Source organism: Artemia franciscana, unplaced genomic scaffold (genome assembly GCF_032884065.1).
Source record: "Artemia franciscana unplaced genomic scaffold, ASM3288406v1 PGA_scaffold_1179, whole genome shotgun sequence".
NCBI classification, from domain to species: Eukaryota; Metazoa; Arthropoda; class Branchiopoda; order Anostraca; family Artemiidae; genus Artemia; species Artemia franciscana.
In genome coordinates, this window is record NW_027062617.1 from 454,275 (window position 1) to 476,938 (window position 22,664).

At 33.0% G+C, this 22,664-nt stretch overlaps 1 protein-coding gene across 3 annotated transcripts in view; it reads right to left on the bottom strand.

Moving 5' to 3' along the window:
* Nucleotides 1-7,893: 7,893 nt before the first annotated feature.
* The window catches only part of LOC136041186 (cysteine-rich with EGF-like domain protein 2), a 35,171-nt gene continuing 20,400 nt past the window's right edge, over nucleotides 7,894-22,664 (bottom strand). Inside the window, exons 6-7 of one of the 3 annotated variants that reach the window (XM_065725745.1) lie at nucleotides 20,902-20,997; nucleotides 7,894-8,014 (exon numbers count right to left, since the gene is read on the bottom strand). In XM_065725745.1, the coding sequence (XP_065581817.1) occupies nucleotides 7,992-8,014; nucleotides 20,902-20,997 (119 nt within the window). In that variant the 3' untranslated portion in view covers nucleotides 7,894-7,991. Of the gene's footprint in view, nucleotides 8,015-13,849; nucleotides 17,065-20,901; nucleotides 20,998-22,664 lie in introns of those variants that run through there. The other 2 variants (XM_065725743.1, XM_065725744.1) reach the window with 2 other exon arrangements.

Consider the following 22,664-nt stretch of genomic DNA (forward strand, 5'->3'; position numbering starts at 1 on the left):
ACTGAGACAAGTAACAAAATGCATGCAAAGTCTAGCATCAACCTCATATGAGGACTGCCTCAGGTACTTTAAACTACCCACTCTGGTTTACAGATGCTTGCACAACAACATGATGCTTACTTACAAGCTGCAGAAAAAAAATCAGCAATCTTTGTGGCAATCTCAGTACTGACCAGCACAACACAAGAGGACACTACAAGAAGCTACCAAAGTCAAGCTCCCAATCAAAAACTCCCCAAACATTCTTTTCAAGAAGAGTCATAAACCATTGGAATCAACTGAAAGATTCAACTGTCAGTGCTCCCTCCATCCAGTCCTTCAAAAATCAACTTGACAAAGAGTAGGAGAAGAAGCAATGGAGTTTTGACTGGCAGTTGTCAACTCAAGAGCGCTACAGGTCTGGAAGACCTTAAAGTTCTCAGATGTATTAGGGTAAGGTAAGGTGAATTGAATTGATTTTGACAATATTGAGAATCAATAGGCTACATGCATAGGAAATGTTTAGGTAAGGTTAGAAAAGATAAGTTTGGTTAAGTTAGGTTAAAATTGAGTTTGCAATATAAAAAATGCCATATTTGGATTCAGGATGTTTCTTACTCTCTGAATTGTCTGTGGATTTAGATGAACAAATACAACGTAGAAACAATAGGGAAAGTTTTTTCAAGACAATGGAAATTATTTATGTAGATATTTCGGCCCTATGTCCAAGGGCCGTCTTCAGCACAATACAATACTATATATATATATAAAAGAACTTACATCAAATTGTGAGAATTAAAACTGAATATAAAAACACTTATTAAAACAATTTTTTTTTAAAAATATAGCCCTAGCATCCTTACTTCAGCGTAGTTCAACCAGGACTGGCGAAAAGAATGAAATGAAGAAATATAAACTCATTCAAACTAAAGAGAATAAAATGATTAGATGCAATTTCTTAAAGCTAATCTTGCTTGTTTAGCAGCCTGTCTCAAAGGCCTTTTTGTAGTTGGTTCAGTACTATTATAAATTGGTTTAGTAAAATATTTGTTAGATCATTTTTAATTAAATTTGAGTATAAAGAATTTAGTGAGTATTCCCCCAAGTCCCTGTTCAAAGAAATATTTTTATTTATTTTGAGATTAATTTCAATTGATTCTCGAACCACCTGTTTTATTCCCAAATCATTACTAATGAGTGAAGAGTTTTCAAAAAGTATCATGTGGGACGGATTATTAAATATATGCCAACCTAGAGCAGAATCAAAGGAATTGTTGGAACCATTTGAAATTAAGGCCTTGTCTATGTCATTTTTATGCTGTTGTAACCTTTTGTCTAGATTCTGATGGGTCCTGCCGACATAGTATTTTCCGCAATCACAGGGTATTTGATAGACCCCTCTTTGGCGAGTAACTGGGGTTTTATCTTTACCCGAATTTAAGAAATTGATGATTTTAAAATTATTAGTAAAAACTACGTACAGATTATTTTTTGTGCAAATATTTTTTAATTTTGTTGTAATCTTTGGGATATACGGAAGATAGACAATATTTGAGGGCTTATCAATAGCCTCACATTGTGAAGTATCTTCTTCGATTTTACAAGAATGTCTTTTTATTCTACGGCTAATTATTTTATTTACAAAAGGAATGGGGTATCCATTACCAAAAAGAATATCTCTGATAAAATTTATTTCTGCATTTATATATGAATGGGAGCAAATATTTAGGGCACGATCAATGAGGGAAATTACAACTGCTCTTTTAACTTGTGGGGGGTGATTTGAATTAAAGTGAAGATATCTATTGTTTTGTGTTGGCTTTCGATATATAGTAAAATCCAGTTCATCAGCATTACGAATAATTAATACATCTAAAAACGGTAGTTTATTTTCAATTTCAACTTCAAGGGTGAACTGCAAATTTCGGTCATAAGTGTTAAGATGATCTAAGAAGCCCCGAAGTTCAGCTTCCCCATAATTCCAAAGTGAAATTACGTCATCCATATAACGACCCCAATAGACATGTTTTAGAAAATAAGAATTCAATGCCCAATTCTCAAGATTCTCGACGTAAATATTTGCTAGTAGCCCGGAAAGCTCCCGCTGCCAATATTGGAAAATGGCTTTGTGCAGCTTTCAAACCTTTATTGTATTCTCAAAATTCCTATATTCATAACTCGGCAGATTTGATTAAAAAACTTAGCAACACAAGTAGTTTCGACATTGTTTCCATGTATACAAATATAGATGTAACTATTTCAGAGGAATTATTAAAAAACAAAATAGAAGAAAATTACCACTTGATCGAGACTTCAGCGACAGGAATTGATTGTGAAGTTTTAATGACTCTTGTTAAAATTTGTAATAAGTTTTCTATGTATTTTCAATTTCGCGATTCTTTTTATCAGCAAAAAAATGGATTACCCATGGGGGCACCTTTATCCGGGCTACTAGCAAATATTTACGTCGAGAATCTTGAGAATTGGGCATTGAATTCTTATTTTCTAAAACATGTCTATTGGGGTCGTTATATGGATGACGTAATTTCACTTTGGAATTATGGGGAAGCTGAACTTCGGGGCTTCTTAGATCATCTTAACACTTATGACCGAAATTTGCAGTTCACCCTTGAAGTTGAAATTGAAAATAAACTACCGTTTTTAGATGTATTAATTATTCGTAATGCTGATGAACTGGATTTTACTATATATCGAAAGCCAACACAAAACAATAGATATCTTCACTTTAATTCAAATCACCCCCCACAAGTTAAAAGAGCAGTTGTAATTTCCCTCATTGATCGTGCCCTAAATATTTGCTCCCATTCATATATAAATGCAGAAATAAATTTTATCAGAGATATTCTTTTTGGTAATGGATACCCCATTCCTTTTGTAAATAAAATAATTAGCCGTAGAATAAAAAGACATTCTTGTAAAATCGAAGAAGATACTTCACAATGTGAGGCTATTGATAAGCCCTCAAATATTGTCTATCTTCCGTATATCCCAAAGATTACAACAAAATTAAAAAATATTTGCACAAAAAATAATCTGTACGTAGTTTTTACTAATAATTTTAAAATCATCAATTTCTTAAATTCGGGTAAAGATAAAACCCCAGTTACTCGCCAAAGAGGGGTCTATCAAATACCCTGTGATTGCGGAAAATACTATGTCGGCAGGACCCATCAGAATCTAGACAAAAGGTTACAACAGCATAAAAATGACATAGACAAGGCCTTAATTTCAAATGGTTCCAACAATTCCTTTGATTCTGCTCTAGGTTGGCATATATTTAATAATCCGTCCCACATGATACTTTTTGAAAACTCTTCACTCATTAGTAATGATTTGGGAATAAAACAGGTGGTTCGAGAATCAATTGAAATTAATCTCAAAATAAATAAAAATATTTCTTTGAACAGGGACTTGGGGGAATACTCACTAAATTCTTTATACTCAAATTTAATTAAAAATGATCTAACAAAATATTTTACTAAACCAATTTATAATAGTACTGAACCAACTACGAAAAGGCCTTTGAGACAGGCTGCTAAACAAGCAAGATTAGCTTTAAGAAATTGCATCTAATCATTTTATTCTCTTTAGTTTGAATGAGTTTATATTTCTTCATTTCATTCTTTTCGCCAGTCCTGGTTGAACTTCGCTGAAGTAAGGATGCTAGGGCTATATTTTTAAAAAAAAATTGTTTTAATAAGTGTTTTTATATTCAGTTTTAATTCTCACAATTTGATGTAAGTTCTTTTATATATATATATAGTATTGTATTGTACTGAAGACGGCCCTTGGACATAGGGCCGAAATATCTACATAAATAATTTCCATTGTCTTGAAAAAACTTTCCCTATTGTTTCTACGTTGTATTTGTTTGTTATGGAAAGGCAGTGTGGTCTTCGTCGCTATTTTTGGATTTAGATGTTTAGGCTACCCTTTTCTGTAGCCTAGGCTCTTCTGAAGAAAATACCATAATGACAAACAAGTAGCATCATTTGACTCTCAACAAAAATTTAATCCATAGGCTATATAATGGTGTTTATAATGGCAAAAATGCAACCTCTTTTTGCAAAGATCAGGTATAGCCCTGGGCTACATATAAAACTACAAGAAAACAATTTAGGTATAGCAATGAAATCATTACTTTGTAATAGTCTAATTGCTTGTTACTCTGTATTCAGATAATAGCCTGTGTATTCAACTATTCTTATTCTTCCATATTATTAGGTTTTTTACCTAGTTAATAATAAAATACAAGTTAACAAAGATATGTATATGATTCAAGTAATGAAAAACAATGGACAAGTATTTTATTTAGGGTTATATATGACCTCATTGGAGAGCAGAGAGATAGGGCACATTGTCATGGTAACAACTATTATATCTAGAAATAATGTTGATTGGGGAATTGAATGGTGAAATGGTGCTTTTTTCTTGTTTTCAGTTTTTTCAACTAAAAGTAAGGAGCAACATTCAAACTTAAAACAAACAGAAATTATTACATATATGAGGGGGTTTATCCCCTCCTCAATACCTTGCTCTTTATGATAAGGTATTTTTAGTAATTTCATAAGAGCTATTTATTCTAATTAAATGGCCTTTGTGATTCAGGGGTCATTTTTAATGATTTGGAACAAAGTTTGAGCTTTAGTGTATAAAGGGAGATATTAATGAGGGAGCTAACACCATCATTTATAATAAAAAAAGAAATCACCAATGCAACAGCACAAACACATAAAAAAAAGACAGAAGGAGAAAAGGAAGACTGTTTTCCTACATGAGTAATTAATATAGATCAGTACTTGAATGAGGCCTTAAGCTTACTCATCCATAAAATCACATAGGTCATCATAGCCATACACAATCAACCATAAAGAATAATCCATGGACAGGCAGTTGTGTCATAAGTAAATATAAGTCATCATTTACCAAATATTAAAAACAGAAAAAAAGACAAATAATTCAGAGGCAACAACCCAACACAAGGGCTCATCAGGAGAATACACAGTTGCCTATAGGGTTTGGGCACTTTAAATTCCCTACCCAGGCAAGTGGCTTGCCTACCATAAATTCTCTATGGTATCCCGTTGCTATGTATCACCCCCAAAATATATGCCTATGAAAAAACAAATGTAGAACAACCAAGTAACACCAAAACAAGCCTGTCATACCTTGGTTTTGGCCCTCATATATTTATGTTACAAATCCACAATATATAATTATACTAAACAATTATTAAAAATTTTTCACTCTATCAAATTTTCTCTATTGATGTAAATGTGACCTAGATAAAAATCAAAGAAATGAATGCAAAATAAGACCATTTAAAAAAACAACAAAAAAAAACCTCCCCTGGCCCTTTTTTCTCAAAACCTTCTTATCAAAACTTTGAGAAAGCTATTTAGCAAAAAAAAGTAAAATTAATATGCAAATTTCTTTTTAATTATTCATGTACATTGAGCCAAAATCAAAACCCACATTAATTCAAAAGTGTTCAGAAATTAAATAAAAAAAACAAGTTTTTTTTTTAACTGTAGCCAAAGAGAACCAAATTTAAACTCATGGTCCAGCTGTATAAAATAACCCTCTTTGCATCAATGCTCAGAATCATGCTGAATGTAAACGTTTTCAAATTAAATTCTTTACCAGGAGTGTGATTTTTGATGTGTAGTAAATAATTGGGACCAAAACTTTGGAAAGTAGTGAAAATTTTGTCAAGTTAAGTAGAAGTGATAGTTACTAGGGATGGATTGTCACTAGTGATAAATTACTAAGGGTGGCAACCCTGAGTAAAAAAGGACTTTGGAGAATCATTTTTTTGTGGAGACAGTCAACAATTTTTTCTGTGGAGAAAAATTCTGGGATGCTGGAAGCATCAGTAATTTCAGACAAAATCAGCCAACAAATTTTACCAGGCCATGAAAACTGCCAAGTAGCTTTGCTACTATGATACCCCACTTTTGCTTGGCAGAGTAAAACTTGTGTTTTGACAGCTTTTCTTTGAGCAAAAAGTATTTTTTATGTAAAAAAGGTATTTTCAGACACAATCTGCCAACAAATTTGAAAACTGCCAAGTAGCTTTGCTACCCTGCTTTTTGCATGGTTGGTTTGTACTAATTCCTATATTTGTCCTCTATATAGGTGGCATTGACATCCGATGGGTTTGTGTCTTGACTTTATTTCAATGGTCATCTTTGTATTTTGTATTTTCTAAGAATAATTTTGTTTTGTAAGAATAATTTTTGATTTGTTTTGTTGGAACTTTTGTATTTCTTAAGAATTATTTTTGTTTTGTAAGAACTATTTTGGATTTTGTTTGAACCTTTTTGCATTCTTTAAGAAGGTATTTTGGATGCTGTTGGATTTTTTGTGAAAGTAGCAACCATTTTTTATTCCGTTAGAGCTACATGGATTTGTGTTAAGCATTTTTTAAGAATAATTTTGTTTTGTAAGGACTATTTTGGATTAATCTTACCCATCAAAAGTTATGAGTCTGTGAAATTTGCCACATTCTTGAAAATCTAAAGGAAATTACATGAAAAGAAAAATAAAACTTCTTCTATTGAAAGTAAGGACCAACATCAAAACTTGAAAGGAATAGTATTCTCTATGTGCAAGGGGTTTCCCTCCTAAATATTCCGCTCTTGACGCTAAAGTTCGAGCTTTTGTCCCAATCCTTTAACAACGATTCCTGAAACACAAGAATCAGAGCCTTTTTTATGTACCAGAAAAACCTTTGGCAGAATCTTAAAAAGTGGAGCATTGAGAAGGGTGTAGCCCCCTCACAGAGGGAATAATATTTTTTGTTTTAAGTTTAAATGTTGCTCCTTACTTTCACTAAAAACTTTGATTTTTATATTTAATTTTGCTGGTAACCATTTTATCCTATTGTCTGTTTATACATTACCATGTTATGCACAATTCAATATTTTTTTTTGTCATAGGCAATTATACTAGTTACTGGCTATTACTGCCTATTATATATTTAATATACTTTTTAGTTTTTTTTTGTGCATTCATAAACAGTGCTGATTTTGTGACTTGTTCACTCTTTTAATCTTGATTGAGGAGTTTAGTTAAGATTTTAAGCTAATGGTTAATAGTAAGCATAAATCAGCTACTCTAAAAATATATTTTCAAGGATGGCTATGCCTTCAAAAGAAAGCTGTTTTTTTTAAATCTATATTTAAATAACTATCTAGCTCCTTATTACGATTAACTAGTGCTTTACTGAAAAGACAATGCCACCACAGAAAAACAAGAATAGAACATGAAAACACCTTAAACCAACATAGAAGAATTATTCAAAAATGCCTTCAGTTGTAGGTACTGTCAAAACAAAATTTAAGTGTTTTCGTTGTTTAATTTTGTTTAAAATTTAAGTGTTTTCAAAATTTTAAGTGTTTTAAGGCCTGTTCAAGTGGAAACTAACACAACCAGATGCGTGTGTCTAAAAAAGTTAAAATTGGGGTTCATTTTTTGAACTTGTATCTATTGGGCTAAAAGGATATAATTTAACATTTTTTTTAATAGGCATAGTTTATATTTTCACACAGCAATTCGTGATTGTGATTGCTATGGACTTGGTTAATTGTCCTTTGAATTTTCATAATAATTTATAGTTCAAGAAATTGTCTGGTGGCACGCATTAAAAAACCCTTAGTGTACTGTTTTGCGAAAATTCGAAAAACAACCCAAAGTTTCCTCCCCCAAAGTTTTACGTCCCTTTTCAGAAGCTGTTAACTGTATTGACTATAGTAATTTATTTCCATATTAAGCATTTAAGCATCCATTCATTTTTTATTTGCATTTTAAACGCTTAAAATGAAAATTAAAAAAAACTTTTAGGTGATACTCTTTCATCCTGCTAGCCTGTCCTACATGTCTTCAGTGCACCGCTTCTCTTTGCCATCTCTTCACCTCTTCTTTACTCCTTCCTTTTCTTTCTCTCACTCTCTTTTTATGTTTCTCTCTCCTTTTTTTGTCTCTTGGTTCTAAGTGACGATTTTGAATCTGCCTAGAAAGTATTTAAAACCTTACAATTTTAGATCTGTTAAAGAATATATATTATATATATATATATATATATATATATATATATATATATATATATATATATATATATATATATATATATATATATATATATGTATATATATATATATATATATATATATATATATATATATATATATATTTATATATATATATATATATATATATATATATATATATATATATATATTTATATATATATATATATATATATATATATATATAAATATATATATATATATATATATATATATATATATATATATATATATATATATATACATACATATATATATATATATATATATATATATATTTAATTATAATATTATAGCATGGGAATTCAGTTATAGTCGTTTCAATTCCATATTGCTTTTTTGAGGGATTGCTGGAGTTGCACGAATCCAATTTAAATTTGGCAGATTGGTAATTTTTTGAAAAAACCAGCAATTCCAGCAAAAGAAACAATAAAAGTTAGCGAAAAAGACTAAACTTTTTGCAGCAGAGCCCAACATTACGCCTGAGCCAACTTAACTGCACAAAGCTGTGTTGAAAGATCCCACTTCTTGGGCACGTTACAGTAGACGCTGTAATACCAACTTTAGCCCTAAAAGGGTCTATCTGGTGTCAGTTCCCATATAGCTAATAAAATTTGTAGTATTGAAATCTGAGGTTTATATTTTTATTCACAATCAGCCAGTTATGGCAATAAAGAATTGGTTTTGTTTTACTCTAATCTTTAGAAAAGCACGCTCAGATGGATCCCATTCGTAATGTATCTGACTCGGTTCTGATTCTTTTCCACCACTACTGCTTCGAATAATGCGTGGCAATTTCTTAGTAGTAAGCTAAATCGCTATTCATTAGCATTTTAAGCCCTTTTTATGAGAGTTGCAAGATGAAAAAATTAGAATCCACTACCCCCTCCCACCTGGATTCATCTGAAGTCTATTCATGCCTGAAAACCATGATTTCCTATTGGTTGTATTTTGGTCTCTTCAATATTGTACATTCTTTAGGGCAGTATAGTATTTTTGTTAATGTTGTTACATTGAACAATGAACACAAATAAGACAAACACTTTTGTTAAATTTGACAACGCTTTCTATCTGTAAACACCATGCCTCCCCACAGGTTCAAAACGGTTCGAGATATCAATTGCGTAACCGGAACATACTTCAGGTTTACTGAAGTGTAGCTCATCGATTTTTGAGGATCTAAGCTCTGAGTTGCTGACGGATGTTCTCGATTACTAGGTGATAATCTGAGGTACCGATATCAGGGGCCTTGTACGTTCTGCAATTGCTAATGCATGATTGAAATCTCTGCGAGATGATGATATAGTCAAACATTTTCTTGCTACGACCATGATTACTGTACTACGTGTATTTGCGAATTTCTTTCCTGACGAACAGGGTGTTCGCGATGACAAGGTTGTAAGTGCTGCTGAGCTGGAGGAGCCTTAGTCCGTTCTCATTTACACGGTTCGGAGTTACTGGTCAAACAACTTGCCACTACAACTTATGACTATCGCACATAGTAGCATTAAAGTTGCCCAGTACGATTACAAAATCATGAGGTGAGATATCAGGCAGGCTATTGGTCTGGTATAAAAAGAAATCATCTTTTGTTTCAGTTTCAGGTCTATTTTTTTGGAGAATAACTGAAAAAGACTGTCACTTTGCCTTGCTTGTGACTGAAATGCGTGAAATTAATTCTATCTGACGTAGACTGAATCAAAGTAGACAAACCTTAGACTTTTGAGGACTAAGATCAAACTGGTGGATGTCAGGCTGTGCATCCACGTCACCAATCTTGTCACAAAATCAAACTGAATTTCCATGTTGGGCACCATCTTCATTACTTCATTCTTATTGATCTTTGTCTTCTCTAATGTTCATTCTAATATTTCCACTCTTGCCCAACCTTAATTTCCTATCGAAAGACACAAGAAGTAACTGGATTCACTGTATGCATTTCTCTTAACCTTTTGAAACTGAATGATATATTTGGGATTTAGCTCCCTTTCCTCATTCGTGATCAAAATTCTGAAAAGTAATTTACTTAAAAAGGACAAAGCAACAATATCTAAGGAATAGCAATGACATCTTCAGTCAGGTACCTTTCTAATTCCTGATTAATATTATCTGCTGACTCTTCTTCATCTGACTTGTCAAAGTTGCAAGTCTGTTATCAAACATGCGGTCAATCAAACCTGCTGTCCCTCCTCTCCTTTGTTTGGATACAGGGATGCAACTAGGATTGTAAGTTTGAAGACGAGATTTAAAGAATGCGTCCACAAAACTGTCCAACATGCCGAGAAATTTCGACTCATAAGCAAGATTTCCAATGTAACTAGTTAAATTTTGAATTTGTTGGCGCCGCAGCCCGAATTTCCCCCCTCCCCACCTAGCGACATCCCCTCCCTCAGTTGCGCCCCTAACTGGATATCATAGTTATAGTCGATTGATTCTTGGATCTTTTACCCACGCAAGTGAACATTCATTAAACAGAAACGTATGGTTTATTGTATTCTTTTTAGTTGTTTTGATAGAAGTTGAGCCTGTTTTGATAGAAGTTTAGAATGAGCCCTCTCGCAACATTCTAGGACCACTGGGTCGATACGATCACCCCTGGAAAAAAAAAAACAAATAAACACGCATGCATGATCTGCCTTCTGGCAAAAAATACAAAATTCCACATTTTTGTAGATAGGAGCTTGAAACTTCTACAATAGAGTCCTCTGATACGCTGAATCTGATGGAGCGATTTTCGTTAAGATTCTATGACTTTTAGGGGTTGTTTCCCCCTATTTTCTAAAATAAGGCACATTTTCTCAGGCTCGTAACTTTTGATGAGTAAGACTAAACTTATCTATTTAATTCAGCATCAAAATGCGATTCTTTTGATGTACCTATTGATATCAAAATTCCATTTTTTAGAGTTTTGGTTACTATTGAGCCGGGTCGCTCCTTACTACAGTTCGTTACCACGAACTGTTTGATTGAGAGAACAGCTCAAGCTGCATGCCCAATGTATATAAATTATATACAGGATAATAACAACTCAGTAATATTTGTCTACTACAGTCTTTGTGCGTATAAAAGCTCTGCCCATATCCTTTTCCATCAACAATTCAGTGTATATTACCCTGGAACTTGTGTTTTGGCAGAAACTTTATCAAAATGGCTTTGAAACCAACTCAAGACTTTGAAACTTACTTGTAATTTTAGAAACATCTAATAATAACATTACACTACTAATTACCAATTTATATATATGTATTGGAATAAATTCATTTAATATTGAATTCTTTAAAACTTAGTGTTACAAAGTTGAAGCCGAAACTTGACTTTTACATTCAAAAGAAAATTTTGTTCTAACGTAATTGAAGGGTCTGGAAGTTATGTCTTTGAGGTTGACCACCCCAGGACTCTCAGGGTAAGTGTTGCAAGTTATCCCCTGGGGGCATATAAGATATATATAGAAAGGGTGATAGTATAAACTTCGGAAGGGAATGATTGGATTAGTAATCAGAATTTCTAGTGACCTTTTAAGATTCAAAGTGATCAGTGGGTGGATACCTCCCTCCCAATACCTCGTGTTTAAGAAAAAGCATCTGATAGTAATTTTGACATGACCATTTGTTATCGACGAAGCTTCAAAAACAGTTCATTCGATTGGAAATTGAAAGAACCAGTGCCCTTTTTAATAGTCGAAAGTGACTAGAGGGCAACTGACCCCCTTCCTTTCCTAAAGCCCAACATTTCCTCAAACACATTCAATAAAAATTTTGAGATAGCCATTCTGTTTAACGCAATTGAAAAATAAAAAAATTATGTCTTTAAGGATGGCAACCCCACTGCAGCCTTCAGGGCAAGAGTTGTAAGTTGTGCCTTGGGGGCATATAAGGTATATATATTGAAAGGGTGATCGTATAAACTTCTGACGGCCTTATTGGATTGTTGATCAAAAATTTTAGTGCTCTTTTTAAGAATTAAAGCGAATCGAGGGTGGATACTCCCTTGCCTCACCTCATATTTCCCCGAAATGCATGTGATAAAAAATTTTAGATGGCCATTTATCTTAGAAACTTTAAAAAGAGCTTATTTGATTTGAAATTGAAAGAGCTAGTGCCCTTTTTAATAGTCAAGAGTGATTGGAGTTCAACTAACCATCCCTGCCACGCCCACCATTTCCCTAAAAACACCCAATCAAAATGTTTAGATAGCTATTTTGTTCAACTTTAGTGAAAGGTCAAGAGATTATGTCTTTGAGGACGACAATTCCCCAGATCCCTCGGGGCAACGGTTGTAAGCTATGCCCTGGAGCATATAAGGTTTATATAGAAAGGATGATTGTATAAACTTCGGAGAAGAATCATCGGATTGGTAATCAGAAGTTCTAGTGCTATTTCTAAGATTCAGTGTGATCAGAGGGTGGATACCTCCCCCCCCCCTATACCTCCTATTTTCAAGAAATGCATCTGATAGAAATTTTGAGATGGCCATTTGTTGTCGCAGAAACTTCAGTGTTGACTGAAGGGCAACAACCCATGAAAAAATCTAATGTCACTTATGTTTTTATGTTCTTTGGTGTACTTGGATCCTGGTCTGGCTTTGTATAATGGCTGAGACTGGGAGTGATTGTACTGGATAAACGCGTATATAATGTGCCTGCCTAATAATGGTAAAATGTGTGTAGAATTGAGTGGTAGTATTCCAGCTATTATCATTACTGCAACTTCTCTGTCAAACTAAAATGTTGCTCTTATTTCCTTTGTTCTTTTAATTCTTGAAATGTTTTTTATGCTTATATCTTTATAATTTATTTTAATATATTACAGTTTTTTGGAAGTAAAATGGGTCATGAATTGCCTTAGAGTCAATTTATGTTAAACTGGATTCTTGCAAAAGGTGCTGAAGGGATGTTTAAGAAACAAAAGGTGCTAGGGGCTTCCTGCTACTACTACTACTACTATTGCTACTACACAAGCTAAGAGCAAAGGTGAAACTTTCAAGGAATATTTAGGTGTATGTTGAATTTTTTGAAAAAGCTCTAGTGCTCTTTTTAAGTAAAAAAAAAAAGAAAAAAAGAACTATTTTACAAACTAATAACATAGAAGAAACATGTAGTCACCTTACTGACCCATAAGCCTATTTAGAATAAAGACCTATTTCTGTAAGCTTTTTCTTTTACTATAAACACTCTTCTAGGCTCATTAAAAATCTTTGCTCAAGAGGAAGGAGAAAAAAAAAGTATAAATTCAAAAACTTCCCCTAAAAATTGATAATAACATTGTAGTACAGTTCCTGTTGGGAACTAACCAGTATAACAGTAAGACTTCTAATTCATCCTTTTTGGCTAAGCTTTTTTTTTAATAGATTTTAAAGGCAATTTCAGTTTAATTTCAAATTTTATCCATTTAAATTCATTATACCAATGTTAAATTCACAATGTTTAAATTCACTCCCCTATGTTAAGATCTTCCTGAATAACCCCAAAGCTTCAGTGAACACATCTACAGCTCTGCCAAAAATCAAACATTTATCTTTTTATATTAGGTATCATACGTACCCATCTATTTTACCGCTACATTGGAAACGGTTAAGAGTGAAGCTTTTAATATATTGAGTTTGAGAGGTGATAGCATAGTTGTTTTGGCCTAAGGCGCATTGGTGCTGCAGTGAGTTGCTAGTAGTAGTAGCGTTAAACTACTTTGTTGCTATACAAATGAAAGCATTTTGTCAACTACTTTCTTCGAAAGCAACATTCAACAAACTTCCTGAATACAAAGTTAACAACATTTTAATCAAATGTATTTCCGACAATAAAAACACAATATGAAAACAGTACAAAACAGACAACACAGAACCCTATCAGTCACCCATAAATACTTCCACTCTTTCTAATTATAGTAAATTTCTTCCTAAGGATTAACAATGTTATAGTTCTTCTTTCGCTCCATTTTCATTTTCTATAAAAACAAGACTAGTTAAAACATTATAGTGACAAATTTTGTGCATCAAATTCACACGTGTGCATCAATCTTACAGATCTCCTCAAATACATATCTCTATGCACTGTACTATCCACCGTGACCAGAAAAACTCGATTTTAACTATTTTCCTCCTAGTTCATGGTAAGAACAAAAGCTAAAAAGACTTAATCAATCATTATCTAATAATGAATTGATATCATGATAATTATTTTTTCATAAAAAAAAGCTTTTCACGGAAACAAGTTTTCATATGAGGATATAAACAGAAATTTATTTTCTAAATTACATGTTACAGCTAAAGAATATAGCTTCATATTGGTATTAATAAAAAAAAACAAGTTTTTTTTTATCAGTAAGTAAGGAGCGACATTAAAACTTAAACGAACAGAAATTATTCCGTATATGAAAGGGGCTGTCCCCTCCTCAACGCCTCGCTCTTTACGCTAAAGTTTGACTCTTTCTCACAACTCTACTTTTTAAAACAATAAAAACCTTTAGCGTAAAGAGCGAGGTGTTGAGGAGGGGACAAGGAAGATTCTTTGACTTTTAGGGGGTGTTTCCCCCTATTTTCTAAAATAAGGCAAATTTTCTCAGGCTCGTAACTTTTGATGGGTAAGACTAAGCTTGATGAAACTTGAAACTTGATGAATCAGCATAAAAAAATGCGATTCCTTTGATGTAACCATTGGTATCAAAATTCCATTTTTTAGATTTCCGGTTTCTATTGAGCCGGGTCGCTCCTCACTACAGTTCGTTACCTGTTTGATGTGATATATGAAATAATGTTAGAAAGTACTTGAACTAAGAGGGCTGGCATCCTTTTCGTCACAATGTTAAGGTGCTTTATCACCTTCAACGAAGCATAAATTCGCCTTTATAAATTTGACCACTGGACAAATATCCACAAATAAAACAATTAAAATCGAACAATTAAAAGCCCCTCTTGAAGAGGGGATTTTAATTTTTTGTATCATTTTTGATTTCGTTTAATTGTGTGCTTTCGTTTTGAGTATGGAAAACTTTCTTTAAAAAAGGTGTGCAATGGAAACATGTGACACACCAATTAAAAAATTATTATTCTTTCCACTAATCACTTATGAAATATAGTTTAATAAAAACGTATGTAGAAATCATAAATAAACAATTTGAGCATCAGTTCCTAACTGTGAAATGAGTAGTGAAGTTAACAAAGGTGAGTAGTGAAGTAAACAAAAGGTAGTGAAGTTAAATGAACAAGTTATTGTGAAAGGGTGGTATTCGTTACAGAGAACATTCAAAAACAATAAAAAGAAAGAAAATTTTCATTTTTGCTAAAAATTTTAAAATGATAAAAAGAAAATCATGAAGTAAAAAGATTTAAATTATTGACGAAACAATTTAAAAAAGATACTCCTAAACACACAGATAAATTCAGTTAACATATCAGCATTTCCGCGCAAAAACGAAAATTTCACCCTTTCATACGATATTTCGTCTGTATTTGAAATCATTTCACTCATCCTGACGGTACGCCAGCTACAAGTCAAATATTTCATCAGAACAATCAGTTTAGTAACTGGGAAAATTTATTGTAGAGCACGCTTAAGGACGAAAAACACAAAACAAACTGGATTGCAACTGAAAAACCCAGAACAAGACAAATAATCATAGTTTTGCAATATAAGTAGATTTCTTTTTTCTTTTATACTTGCAGAAAATATGAATCAGTTAACACCGTGTTACAACAATTTATTCATAAACTTAGTACTTTTTTATTTGTAACCGGAACTTAGTTTGATTCATATTATTCGGGTCGTTTTTATTTTTTCAGATTTAATTCAGTTTTTCTAGGTAGTTTTCCTAAAAAAACCTAAAACTTGGAAAAAAAAAATCGAGTTTTAATTCAGTTTTCTAAGAAATTTCAGCTTTTCTAGGAATATTTTTCTATAGCTTCCTAGATCAGGGCGAGTATGTATAAAGGTGAGGGGGGGGGGGGGTTCAGTACCCTCTGATAAACTCATTGTCCACCTAATCACCCTGCTATTCTTTGTTTTTAACTCAAGAAACATACCTGCTTTTTGACAATTAAACCCAGGTTATGAGGGAAAATACCTAGAAGCCCATACGATTGCAAGTTCCTAAGTATGATTTGGAAATCGTACAGCGAAAGCACTACTCTAACAACCATTTCTTCAGACTGGCCAAAACCAAACATTTCTAAAAAAAATTATATTCCATAAAAGCTGTTATTTATTTCTTACTTTCATCTCAATATCACACATTATAGCTATCTGTGCTAAAAGATCCAATAAATTGGTTTGATACGAATTGTTCGTTGTTTTTATTATACGGTTTACCTCCTGCAAGGGGGGCCCTTTTCTCTAGCATCATTATAGATAACTAAAAGATGAACATACCACTCTATTTACCTTTCAATATTCTATTCAAATATACAAATCACTACCATTACAAAATGCTTCCCAACTCTCCTAATGATGCCAGATATAGCCTTAGCTATATCAAAAACTGCTTATTTTGTTGGTTTCAATTATTTTTGTGCTTCTTTGTCATCTACAGTTGATTCATAATACCAACTTGAAAAAGAAGAGAAAATTAACAAAGTTGGTTGTGTAACCTAAGGATGCAGCACTTTGTCACTGGGGTAGATCTATATGTTCAAGTTTAAATCAAAAACTCTAAGGCTATCATTTAAAAAGGAATAATACTCAGGAGCAGAACAACAAGCAGTAGCACTACTTTCAAGACTCTTCAACATCAAGAAGTTCCAAACACCGCTAATTTCCTGGCCACTTGCATAAAAAAAGTTACTTAAAATTGGGGAATAAGTTCACCACCACTATGCGTGCTAATAATATATTCAGAAGCGGAAATATAAGCAGCGACACAAATTCCAAGGACTCCAGCCACCAAAGTATTCTTTTGCAAGATAATGCAAGTAGCAACACACAATCCAAAATAGGTGAGATATCGTGTTAAATTCGCGTAGAAATTTTTGTTCCTTGCTCTTGTTTCTAAGAAAAAATAAATTACTTTAATGTGATGTTCAGACTTGATATACAACACAATAGCTTCATAGACACAAAATATGTTCAAAATTAAAGGTTTAGAGATCTTGATTGAAAATTGTATGATTTTTATCTGAAATTATCCATCCCAGATAAAAAAAATACTAAAAGTCTACACAAAATTTTTCGCATGATCTCCCAGGCAAAAAAATGGAATTAATCCAAATATGTCAGTACAGAGCAAGTTTACAAATACATCAAAATTTTTGCTTTATTTTTCCCTCGAGAATTTGATATCGGATATTTGCCTCTCAACTGAAATTATTTTTCCTATATTTCACTGATGTGCTTCCCTATCTGTAATTGTTGCTCAGTTTGGGGAAACACCAGCTAATTGCTCTTGTGCTCTCTTCAGTCTTCTCAAAAGAGCAACCGAAGCATTGGGAGGGGAGAATTTTGGTGTCCCAGGCCCCTAGTCCTCCGTGCGTGCATATATCCACCCTAGTTGACGTGTAATGATAGAAAAATACACATGCTTAACTAACTCTTCGCAGTATGTACTGATAATTTTTATTGAAATTAGTCTTAGTAATTTGAATTGTTGAAAATTAGAACCCCTCCTAAGACAAAGAAAAACTGGAATTACTCCAAATAATAATAATGTACATCAGTACAGATTAAGATTAAAAACAGAACACCTTGTTATCTTTTTCCTCGGTCTTCTCGGAAGAGAACAAAAGAAGCCATAACCTAAGGTTAGTTTACACAGAATTTCAGGGAACTCAGCCGCCATCTATCCTGATTTCAACACATGAGCACTAAGCGTTCCTCAACTGTCACACAAATCCCCCCTCCTTTTTTCAGTCGATTTTACTTTGGAATACCATTCCTATTGATATCTCTCCCTCCAGATCTTTGCTTTCTATATTTCTGATCTTTTTTGCGTATTTATCTTTTATTAGTGCTTTTTACTGTATTCTAATGTATATTTTTTGTTTTCCGTATTATTCCAAATTGTGTAATTTAGTGTTTTGTTTACTACAACTCTGGTGTAGTATCATTATATTGTTAAGCCTCCAACAAGCTAAAGTTTCTTGGGCCAAATCGCCTTTAGCAGTACTTCTAAAAAACTTTCAGTATGAATAAAATAATTGATTCAGTAAAACTTGCTGATAGAATTTTTGGAGTGTCGTGTTAGTGACTATAAAGGTGCAAAATGTAAAGTGGTTTTACTGAAAAAAAAAAGTCAAATGCAACATATAACTTCCGTTATATCAAGTTCTTTTCAACTTCACGCTAATTTGTATTGAAACTTTTTCTATGAAGAAGAAAATGAAGAACAACGGTAAAAAAACTCGCTTTTTTCATTACTTACATTATCGCTTCTCAAAAATACTTTAATATCAATTCAGAAAAAAATTATTTCTTATCGACATTCCCCGTAAAGTTCAAAATCCAAAGATGAAAAGCCCATCAGAACGGCAGAAGCATTCCTCGGATTCGACTACCAGTGATTTCTAACAATTCGACACTGCAAAAGAATGCACTTAGATGCAATGTACCCCTCCACCTAGACACCTTTTTTGGGAGGGAATTTTCAAAGCAGAAATATTTTTTAGCAAATTCCCCCCCCCCTCCCCCTCACCAGGCTTTAATAAATACATCCCACTAGACTTTGAAACTCACAAAATGACAAAAAACCGTAAAGAGGAGAAAGCGAGGAAAAATTTTACCTGAAAAGTGATTGGCTTTTAAAAATGCTCTACATAAATTGAAATATTGAATTGCCATTCAGTATTGTATTTTTGTTCAGTTACCCTTTCACCATTACTTCGACAGGGTCTTCCTATTTTAGCTTTTATGTTTGTTGTAAGGTTTGGTTTTTTATATTATCTTTGGATTTTTATTGGTATTTTTTTTTTATTATTCAGCACTGAGGACGGTCAAGCGGAGGGCTTGACTGAAATATCTTCATTGTAATCTGTTTTTTTTTTTTTTTTCACTGCCTGTTTTTATCATCGTTTTCTCTTCCTTACGCTTTTTTACCGTTTTGTCATGATTAGCCAGTTTGGTCTCAGAAGTTATTTACGGCAGTAATATCTTTAAAAGAACTTCTAAACGCTTTAATTTTTACGAATTAGCTTATTTAGCAGGATTATGTTTTCCGTCTTTAAGACAAAAGTCCTGGTTGATTTTTTCCCTATGCCAAAGTACTTTTCGGCACGGGCCATGATCAAACAAGGTCCAAAAGTTGAACTTAAAACAAACTGGAGATGTTTATACATCTCCAGCCACTTCGGAGCTTAACCACTTCTGAGTCATTCCCTTCAAGAAGAATTATGACATTTTTCTTTATACATAGCGGTTTTAAACATTTATTTCGGGGTTCTGAGACATATTTGAACTTAGTAGAAAGCGCAAAATTGTTTCTTTTTGTTATAAAACGGTGATTACAAGTTGATTTTTGTCAATTCACTTTTTCAAAATCCATCATAAAAAATAAACAAAACATCTGGCTAGTTTTTATTTTTATTGAATATAGGTGCTGCCTCGGTTTTTGTATTTGTTCGCTTGATTCGCCCCCTCCCCCCTTTTTTCAGTGTCCCTTTTAGCTGTTTTTATACGTGTTTTCAGTTTGACCAGATTTATCCTTTTAACTTTTTAATTGACATTTTTTAGTTTAATTATCGACTAATGAATACTTATTCATTCTTCTTTTCGTTCTGGCCCTCTTCGGCAGTTTCCCTAATTTGTGTTTTTTTAATGATATTTTGAACTACGAAATTCAAATTTGGCACTTCAGGGCTTGTTATAGCGATTTTTTGAAATGAATGCCATATCTTATGTGAAACAGACTGAACAGATGTTTCATTTGATCTAGATACACCAAAAAAAGTTATAACATTTATCTTTGTAGACAGTAATTTCCAACGTCTGTTTCGGGGTTCTCCGACATACTAGTAGAAAGTGTGACTCTATTTCTTCTTGATACAAAACAGTGATTACAGGTTGCTTTTGTCTATCTATTTCTTCAAAACAGTTCATGTGAAATAGACGGAACAGATGTTTCATTTTTATATTAGCTATATTCGGCCTGCGGGCTTCCAGTTTCAAACTCCTGTTTCAGAACATAAGCACAATTGAGGGAAATGTTTTCTGTCTCCATAATAAAGCCACGTTCTGCCAAAAGTCAAATTACGCTTTGGCAGCTGGATTTCACACCGGAAATACGTTTTTATTTGGGTGAATATTCGGTCGGCTTCTGTCCCAGGTTAGAAAAGAATTCATTTATTCTGCCAGCAAAATTTGAGTTTAAAATAAACTCAAGCTTCCTGTTTACGCCCTGCCAAAAAGTCAAGTAGCCAATATTTTTTATTTAGGTGCACAAAGGAGTTTTTTTCCCAGAGATTTTGTGGGAAAACTACGGAAAATCCACATTCAGACAAATAATAGTCGGAATTCACAATTTGGCATTTAGTAGCCCCAACAACAATGTTATATTTAGCAACCGGAATAACAGCCCGATTTCACAATGTCAAACTTAGCAGCGGAAATTCACATCGTGACATTTAAAAACCAGCATATCAGCCGGAATTCGCATTGTCAAATTTAGCAACCGGAAAAGAGCCAGAACTCAAAATACGTCATCTAACACTTACTCGTTTTAGCAAGAAAAAATTTACCACACTCACTCACAAAATAGCTCAAGTTTCCCAAGTGTGTGTGTTTTATGAATAGTTGTGGAGTGAGAACATAAATTCAAGCTTAAACAAGCAAACACGCCCTACTATCCAAAAGCAATCCAAAGTAACTATTATCAACACACCATCTAATAAGTATTACCTATGCATATATCTCCTTTCTTTTCAAATCCTTCAGCACATTCTTTGCACATATCCGGACCATCTCCATCACAACCTTTACAGACTTTGTCGCAAGCTGAAAAAAATGTTAATAATATATACTATATACACTATTGTATTAGTATGCAATATTGTATATATATATATATATATATATATATATATATATATATATACAAATAACATTATATATACACTAAGTATGTATTTTAGAACATCTAGAATAACGATTCAAGGTTTTATTTAGTCTTACTCATTATAACACAAACGTCAACAATTGTTGACACCCCATGCGCTGTCGATGGTCCCAGACCCTTAATTTTGTGGTAGTGTAGTGGATCGATCTCTGCTTGGCAATACGGCGCCCGGGGTTCGATCGCTGCTTCCTTAACGTTGGGAGATATGCTGGTTACAAGTCACAGTAAAAACGACCTTGGAACCGAAACGTCAATGCCTAACGTGCCGTAGATGGCTCTGGAGGATCCCCCAAAACTCAATGGCATACCACTCAACTCTCTGCAATCTCTTTTAGCTTTATGTCAAACAGCGAAAAAAACAATTCAGAAACTTCCGTTTACTGACGCAGTAGCTGAGCAGTGGAACAACCTACCCTCTTCGGCTGCTGAAGGGGGGAGTGGTGTTGGGTTACTTGAGCGCCGTCTAGTCGACACCCAATTTTATTAATAATCATTTTAATTCACCATGAAGTAATTACAAATCATTCCATTAAACTTTGTTTATTATGTAAAATATCACCAGATTATATAAATATTTACATTTTTTATTAGAAACAAAAATGAAGAAAAAATTAGAACGCTAAAAATAATCACAACTATACATAGGCAAAAGTTTGTTAACTGCAGATGGTTTTGTCGTGCAGAGGGAGAGGAGGGGGACATTGTGTGGAACTACCCAAAAGTGCTTATACCAAAGTAAATTCCTTTTTTGAGAGGCAAATTTTAGAATAATAAGAAGCGGTATTAGACGTTTAACAAAATGCATGATATTCGACAAGGAATAAAACAAGATAAATACACATGAAGTACTGAAACGTTAATATTTAATTGAAAATAATGAACACATTATTTTTTTTAAATAAAAAAACAAATTTAGTTCACATACAATTTGATATCTTTCAATGCAAGTAACGTAACCTAGTAACGTTACTAGTTTAAAAAAAATAAAAAAAATAAAACTATTAAAAATAAAAAAAACATTATATAAAAAAAAAACAAATTTAGTTCACATACAATTTGATATCTTTCAATGCAAGTAACATAACCTAGTTAGGTTACTTTTCGGAAGACGAATTAAAATTTGAGATTATATTAAAAAAGAACAGGAGAACCAAGAACCTAAGAAATTTTTTTTTTTATTATTACTAACCAGCTATATTTGTACAGAAATTTTTTGTCTTGCCTTCAAACAAGAAGCACAATTTAAGTATCAAAAGTATAACATTTCCTGAATTTGAGTAACGCATTTTAGAAGACACATTAGAAAAAAAAATCACATTAATTTAGCTAATAAGACCTAGCTCGCTTGGGTCCATTTCATAGTCCTGTGGATTTTAAGCTCTTGCCCTTCGATTTAACTCTAGGTTTCTTAAACAGTTCAGAGTAATTCATCTTGAAAAGGGAATTCAGCCCTCATTTGGAATTAGCCCCATGGCTAAAAGTAAAGACATACCAAAAACGGAGTTAAGCAGCTGTTATTACTTTCGACACCGTTGGCTTAGTTTTT